The 8,585-nt window shown below is 41.0% G+C and overlaps 1 protein-coding gene across 1 annotated transcript; it reads right to left on the bottom strand.

The window, feature by feature from the left end:
* Nucleotides 1-587: 587 nt before the first annotated feature.
* Nucleotides 588-6,860, bottom strand: tnfrsf13b (TNF receptor superfamily member 13B). The gene is made up of 5 exons (XM_084567157.1): nt 6,835-6,860; nt 4,579-4,710; nt 3,901-4,017; nt 2,773-3,054; nt 588-2,657 (listed from the first exon to the last, which is right to left on the bottom strand). Exons 2-5 carry the CDS (start codon nt 4,688-4,690, stop codon nt 2,410-2,412), a joined length of 759 nt encoding a protein of 252 aa, XP_084423283.1. The 5' UTR covers nt 4,691-4,710; nt 6,835-6,860; the 3' UTR covers nt 588-2,409.
* Between the last annotated feature and the right edge of the window lie 1,725 nt (nt 6,861-8,585).

Below are 8,585 nucleotides of genomic sequence, written 5' to 3'. Positions count from 1 at the left end.
GTCTTGAGCCGGTCAGTCATTCCTCGCACACACATGTAACTGCTGCAAGAACTGGACACAGTGATGGAAAGACACTCAAATAAAAAGAAAATCTATATCTGTAACCCAGCCTGGGTAGTTTTTATTCATTTTTTGTTACAGATCACGTCATATGACTTACTTTTTTGTTCTATTTTTTTTTCATGAATGTGCTTCTGTTGCGGATATTAATTTGATGTCGCTGATTGACTGACTTATGAGCGTCGAACTCCAGGTAACCGTAGCAACAATGTTTCGTGCTGTGCTGCAAATGAACTCTGTGTCCACGCTGAATTCATCTAGTTTTTCTGATTAAAACAAACAAAGCAGAAGATTCAAACCTTTGTTGCCTTCGCCACGTTTAAGACATAATTCACGTGTGAATGGTAAGTTGCATCTTTTCTATTCTTCTTTAGGGGAAAGCAATCCATGCACATCAGAGTATTTCTAATTTCAGGTTCTTGATCGCACTTCCAGGTGGACTCCTTGAAGTTCAAAACAGTCAAATTAGTCTTCATCAGCCTGCTCATGTATCATTCTGTACACTGAAGTTCAAAGAAATGGTGTAGTAAAAGGCAAAGCACGTATTGAGTGGAGGGAGTTTTTTTTTTTTTTCCCATTTCACCTTGGACTCCTTCACTTGGCTTTCTGAATGTTCCTTTTACAGAATATGGTCTGATAAGCCGAGCTGAACCATAACCTGCACTTTTGCATTGTGCCGTCATTTGCATGGCACTCGTCAGTCCTTATGACACGCTCTTTGTTTTTTGAGTCAGTGGCAGTGAGAGATAGAGTTGTTTGACTGGCAGTAAAGCAGACCGTTATGAGGCCTGTATTCACCTACTAATATATTCTTATGTTTGCATGTTGCCTGATAGTTTAATACACGCTGTCATGAAACAGAAACGTCAGAACAGAAAATCAAATCTTATAACATGCTCAGTAAGAAGAAATATGAAGTACAGCGTCTGTCAGTCTTCACTGCTTTGTGGCATTGCCCTAACATTGCTGTGTTTTAAGCTCAAGCAGCATAGGGCATGTTTCCAATACCCATTCAATATATGATCCATATATATTTTCAGTCATACTTCTCATTTCTCAGTTTGTACACCCTTGATTCCTTAGTACCGAGTTCCTCCCACCTGAGATGTGAGTGGAAGAATTGAGGAAGAGACGTGAGGAAAAAGGGATCGAACAAGAGGAGACGTCCTTGCATTTGAGGTATCATTCGAAAGGGACGTCAAATCATTTGGACTGTGGCACAGCTGCAGCATCTGCCCACTGTTTTATTATAAACTGAAAGGAGACTGCTTGAAAACCACTGACCAGTGAAATGAATAACAGAATTAGGTCCTGGTATTCATTTGGATGTTAATTTCGCATGTGCCACACTGACTATCAGTCCAGCTTAACACTGCTGCAGACCAAGCACACCCCTCCCTTTACAGCGGCATTCCTGGACGGCAGGCTCTTCCTAGGATAGGACAGTAACCCCTGCCTCAACAACTGCTCAGAAGTGGTAGTCGTTTATCGAGCATTCGTTCCGGCTTCTACAACCCACAGGGCCTCAATTGTCGCTACATCGTCCTACATCCCAGTGTCAGATCCCACAGGACAACCCTCCCATGTCCAAGCCTTGACATGTTAGAGCTTTTGAGGCAGCGCAGAAGGGTCTGCAATGCCTACACGAAATTGGGCAGCTGACTGACATCTATAATAATCTGTTGGATGGACTATCAAATCAGTCCACCAGATGGCATCATGCTCCAGCTGTGTCTTGCCTCTTTCATGCGTCACAGGTGCTGAAAAGACTTCAGCCACTGATACATGTGCATCCTCACTAAGAGCTCCTCTGGCAAGCTGACTCTCACCTAGTTCCTCACGATCTGTCATGGTGAAGAAGACGTCATTCAAGATGGTGTGCTGAGGGCACTCTCCACATCACAGGCAAGAGGATTGAGGAGAGGGAAGATGAGGTAGCACAAAACAGAGAAATGAGAAGAGCCCATACTACATACAAAGGATAAAACATTACCATTCCTCAAAATCCATGCAGACACAATATTAATCAACCAAATGACAACTTTTCCCAACAGTTTCTAAAGGAAACATATCCTTATTTGCTTTTTTTTTTAAAAAAATTTGATGATGCATTCAAAGTGTTGCCTCTTACTGAGTTATCATTAGGCGCTGTAAATAAGCATGCAGCCTTTTTAACCCCGCGTTCCCACAACTTTACAAGCCAAGCAGTTAACTTTATGTTGCTTTTGTAAATAGTATTCCGTATTTTTTTCTTGAAAAAGGGTTGAGAACTTTCTCCGCCAGGTGAGGTGAATGTTTATTCCAGTTCCAGTTTTCCTGAGAGACACTTTAAGAGAGGGCAAATGGGCCTCATCCCACTGCTGCCTCCGCCCGGACCTCTGAGCCAGAGTTGTGGCGGTTCTCCTCAGTACAGAGGGGATCCACGTTTTGGATCTGTGCTTGATGGAGGACCGTTTGCTGGTAGAATGAGAAGGGCTCTCTCAGTGGCTTGTCGTTACCCTGGCCTAGTGCTTTCAGGTCGGGGAAACAGTGGACACACACGCAGGTTTCTGTTGGGGTGGCGTCATCTGATGTCTCGCGGTTAGTAGGATAGAAAACTGTTAACAGAATAGCAGGCACACAGTGAGTCAAAACAGCCTTGAGTGTCTTAAAGGAAAAAATCTTACTACATCTCATTCCGGTTAAATTACGCATTATCGGTAAAACACTAACCGTTGGGGCTCTTCCCCAGCTGGCTTCTTGGCAAATCCTGCCCTGACTGGACCACACATCTCGGTCTTTGGTTAGTGCCTTTCATGGATCCTTGGTTCGAGGTTTTGTCCTTGCGGATCCTCAGAAGGACTGCCAACGCAAGAGACAAGCTAGAAAACAGCAGCACCAAGCACATTGCCAGAAGGGAGTAAATCACGATGTCGGAGTCTTCCAGGCCTATCGGCACATGTGTGGTAACTTGAGGAGCCAGGAGCTTCTTGGTGATCACTGGAGTTGGCAGAGCTGAGGAGAGGTGATCAAAGGAGAAACATTTTTGACTGACCACTAGAGACTAAGAAAAGTCATTTTGACTACATCTTTTTGTGCGATGACTGAAGACTTTTAAGACCAAGCTGTGTTTGTATTGCCAACATATTGTTTATTTATATGTATAACCTCCTTTAGCAAGGGTTTTGAGACACTACATTGCTAAGATTCACTTGAGCAGAATGTTGCTTGCATTCAAGCATTGGTCCTGAGGGAAATTCAAGCTAGGGATGGCACTGTCACGATCTAGTACCTAAAGCCACACCAAGCCAACAGTCTTATGGCCCAAGTTTTTTTTTTTTTTAGCCTATTGGGCGTATTGAATCTGGGGTGGAACCCTTCGTTGAGAGATGATCACTCTCATTGGCAGTGGAAAGTAAGCAAACAGTGGAATGAGTGTTATCTCCTTGTTTTTCTTTATCTCAACAGAACATCTCAGTATGTAAATATTCTCACAATTGCATGGTCATTTGGAATGAAGATGGTTAGACCAACCATTGACCATTCATTTAAACTTATTGTCCCTAACATTGGTAATGAGTGGTGTCAGCATAGTCGTTCTGGTTGAGAATAGTTCTTGGTTGTCTCTCGCTGCAAAGTAAGCATCCTTGTATCTGCAAGCCATCCACCGTTCATTGTCATTTTACTTGAATATGTACGAACAATGGCATTTATATTTTTTAGTTTGTTAAGTTCCCTCTTTCTTAAGTTAACTTGGCAAACTAGAAAAGTTAGATGGCAGGGGAGAGAAAAAAGGGAACAGAAGCTGAAAGTCACTGAATAATTTAAAGCCTTATCCAGGGCAGAGGGGTCAGTACTCACTCTGGCAGTGCTGGGAGCATTCTGCTGGATGCCTGCCACAAACCTCTGCACACTTAACGCATTTCTTCAGCAGTATGTCGTAGTAGTGGCCATGGAGAGCCCTACAATTTGCAGTCTCTGGTGAAGGTAGACACATTGTGTGGAAGCAATCAGGAAAAGTGGGCATCTGATACATTCCTGTCTGCTTTGTCTATTTAGCATCGCATTCACAGTTGAAGGGTTAGTCCAGCAGTTTGAAGTCTTTGCTGTGGTGAATAAACTTGAAAGCAAAACTGTTTATAACCACATCCTGTTTATTCAATGCAAGGTTGATAGCAATGGCAATGAGTAACTCAATTTCTTTGGTAGAAAATATTTGTCAGATATTGCCTGTCCTAACTGCTAAATCAAGTGAAAAAATTATTCCTTTAGGACAATAAGAAACTGGTAGAACTTTAATTTGTACATAATTTGTTTAAGGTATTTCAAAATTCTTTTGACGTCGTCTGACACACTGCATGAGAAGGATCATGGACAAACACACATAATAGACTACATTCAAAGTAGACAACAATCAGCTACAATTACTCAATCATTGCTCCTTCAGTGGACTAAAAATACTGACTACTGAACTTCATAACTTGTCACAACTTTGCATGGAAACTGTACTTCTGTCTGTGTATGCAAGTGTGTACTTACCGCAGTAACCGACACATTTGATATGGACCCGGTCTGGACATACCATTTGACAATGTATACATTTGTTGACCAAGGCATCCCTGTAGTGATCGTCGGGGCAGCGTCTACCCATCAGCCCTGACAGCCCTCGCACTAACAAAAACACAGATAGGTAACCATAAAGGAAGCAGCTGTGGCATGTGAGTCAGAACAAATATGTAAATGGTATCAGGCACTATATGCGTGTGCACTGGAAAGGAATGAATAAGGTGTTGAACAAGAACTGATCAAGCCATGGATTTGTCATCGACTGACAATTCTCGGGGACAATTCTCGATCTAACTCAAAAGTCCTAATGAGTCAAATAATTCAAATAAGTTATCAATATAGTTTTTGCGATTTTACAAGTAGGTTACCCAGACTTTTGCACTTTTTTCTCTAGTTTTAAGTTCATGAAATAAAAAGTAACAATCATCATCAGAACCTTTTTTGAAACCTCTTTTTGTTCCCAGAATCTGCAAAATATGTGATTTGTCCAGATGTGATCAAACTTGCATGGAACTGTGTACTATAGTTAATCTGTGCTGTACCATTTTACAACACATGTTTATGGAAGGGTGTGATAGCACCATCTCAAGAGTTTGGAATCCACAAATCCACAGTCAGACAGATTGTGAACAGATGGAGGAGATTTAAGACGTTGAAACACAGGGGTGATAATGTCCTTGTTTAAGCCTGATTTGCTTCGTCTGGGCCAGGACGGCGTGCCATCATTGACGGAACAATGAATTCTGGATGTCTGTCTGTGAGCTGAATTTTAAGAGAAACTGGGTCACGCAGCAAGACCACAACTGAAAGCAGACAAGTCGATCTTCAAAGGAATGAAGAAGAACGAAGTGAATGTTTTGGAATGGCCAAGTCAAAGTCCTGACCATAATCCAATAAAAAAGTTGTGGAAGGACCTGATGCAAGCAGTTGATATGAGTAAAGCCAACAACATCTCAGAACTGAAACGGTTCCGTACCGAGGAATGGGCTAAAATTCCTCCAAGCCGCTGTAGATGACTGATCAGCAGTTACTGGAAACATTTAGTTACTGTTATTGCTGCACTAGGGGCTCACACCAGATACTGAAAACACTTGCTTTGTCACCTCACAGATATGTACAAATGGTTAATTTTCTCTTACAAGTATAATATTTTGATTTCATTTGTGTGATTCTCTTTTTGTCTACTTTGAGGAAAAATCCGCTGATGTTTTGAGTCGTTTTAAGCAGAAATGTAGAAACTTCAAAGGGATGCAAATACTTACCTGTATATACTATAAGACACCATACTATACAATATTTATATATTATACTGCACTAAACTATACAGTATTTTGCTATGCTATATGTTATATTAAGTTGTGCTATTTTAGTAGCAAAACACTTTTCAAAAAGAGGAACTTTTTGAAAAGTTTACAATTTTGCCAGGAAGGTCTGCTAATCATTGGTTAAAGGGAAGGATATAGATATAAATGCAGAGTGAGCTACAGTAATGGGTGACGGTTATAAACTGCCTGGTCTGCACCAGTTAGACGTTGTGTTATTTGTGGAATGCCAGATGCAGGGGAGAGCCTTTTTTTCTGCGAAATGTATTTTCAGTCAAAAGCAGTGCAGACCAGTTTCCTGTGGTGTTCTGAAACATTTATTTTTTTTTCTATTCTTTTTGAGCAAACCTTACAAAGCTTGTACAAGTTCTAGTAAATCAAAACCAACTGACCATCAGGCACACCCCTCCCTTCTACGTGTCCACCCTTTTAGAGATCATGCCATTTGTTCTCTAACTCGGTTTTCTTTGCTCCGCCGAGCACTGAGTCAGTGGAGTGTGAAAGGCACACAGTTGTAAGCCTGATATATTCTTGAGTATATCAGTCACACGCCAGTAGTTGACACCCACTGTCATATTCAGATTTAACATGCAGTAACTCGAAGTCTCTGCAGTCTGCAGTATCCATAAGAAATTTTCTTTGTTTTCCATACAAAGCAAAATTTAAATTACCAGTATTCTTCTTGATGTATTTAGCTATTTTGCTTTTTGCGTCCCCTCCCAGTAAGTTTTATTCTTACTTATTTTACCTTGGATCTTTTTGCCAACCGAAGAAAGAAGTCAGTCGTGTTCAAACATCAAGATGTCAGAGAGCATTTGATTCCCACCTACGCCCAAAATACTGACAGCATTCATTGTCTGGGTGTTACTTCGGTGGGTTGAAAAGAGTCAAAGAAGCGAATACTTACCGAGCGAGATGAACAGCGGCGGGAGAATCCTTGACTTGATGATTGAGTGCGAGAGAGGACTGTATTTCAGCTATGGAAACTCATTTGGATATGAACTCACTGCCTAATCTGGGACTTCCCCCTGAGTGTTATGAGGACCCCCCCACCCCTCCCTCCCACCCAGACACGTACTGTACATACAAATGCCAGACCAATATAGTGCCTACATATACAGAAATGTAAACTCTCCCGCTAGTACTATGTCTTTAAGTGACTGAACACGTCGGACATGCAACAATTAGGATGGTTTGACACTGATGTAGAAATTGTCAGTTTGAAGAAATTCTTTTGCAAATGGAGCAGTAAGTCTAAAATTATGAAGGAGAAAATCACTGATTGCATCCTACAGTGCATAGAAAGGTTCCTTGCATAGAAAGCAGTTGTGGCTTTCTTTGCCAGATGGATTTGGTTCACATGTCACATAATTGGTCACTTTTGATAAGTGAAATTATGTTAAACTAGTTTTGATACCATTTTGTGAGCTTTTGCTATATATTTGGAATACTTCTAATCGTCCAGTTTCACTCCCAATGGCAAGATAAAGTACTTGAATCCCTTGGAACCGCCTGTATTTGTTTATGAATTTGTTCGGTTGGATCGTTTTTACCTGAATGCACGAGTAACTGTTTTGTTCTCATTCGTAAGACACATTAATTACAAATTCACACTGCAGACTGGACCAAGTATGTCAGCCCTTCCACTGACTAACTAACTTCAGTATCAACAGAAGCTAATGGGAGTCAAGGGTTAGCCAACCTGGAGTCCAATCTCAAATATAGAGGCGTTGGTTTGGATTAGAGCTGTTTTAGTTTAGCCATTGAGGTTTTGCCATTTACAGGAAGCATATTCTCATGTGAACGGTACAAAGATGAAATGTTGTTTCCCATGAAGGAGGATTATAGAGTTGGTCTTTATAGTTTAAGTATCTGTCAGTCCATAGTTGATGAACTGTACTGTGGCTACTTGGAAGAAGTTTCCCCGCTAACAAAGAAGAATTGACAATGAGATAAGAATCAGTGAAGTGTTGAACGGGCATTGTATCCATATAGGCATAATATTTGATGGGTGGGATCAACATAGACACAAAAAATTATAATCGTACATGTGTAATTAGCCTAAGCACATTGTGTCTGTCTACATGTGTCACTCAGCATAGAGTAAACCACATAGAAGTCTGTTTTCTTGGCAGTTTTTCTATCCGTTTTCTTCTGCCTAAGCAGCAGATATGTTGACATGTCACCGCAGGAAGGCTGCAGGTGCGGTCATGAAGATTGCTGTACAAAACTAACATTATTTAGGTGTTCCAGTCCATGTCAAGCTGTAGTCAAAATGTTACTAACTGAACTGAGACATTTTAATCTCACCAAGATAATACCCACTATTGGCTTACCAAATGTTCATGTAGTGATACCATATGTGTTTCTATACTGTATCTGGTTCAATATGTTGCATCTGAATTGTCTTGAGTTGCCAGGTTGTATTGCCTCGAGACTATATTTAATTAATTGTTTAATCAATAATCTATCAGGCATCAGAGCGTGTTCATTTTAAAGTTTTGAAGTAACCTTGAAGAAGTTGTGTTGGTGGAGCCCTGCCATAAAATCACCACCCATGTCCTCCACAGGACATGGGTGGTGATTTTATGCCGCCACAGTGACTCTGTTGACTGGTATTAATGCCAAGGTGAGCGTGTGCTACAGTAATTCAGTCAG

The sequence above is a fragment of the Chelon labrosus genome (genome assembly GCF_963514085.1).
Source record: "Chelon labrosus genome assembly, chromosome: 19".
Taxonomy (NCBI): Eukaryota; Metazoa; Chordata; class Actinopteri; order Mugiliformes; family Mugilidae; genus Chelon; species Chelon labrosus.
Note: the sequence above shows the minus strand (reverse complement) of the source record. Positions and strands in the feature narration are given on the sequence as shown.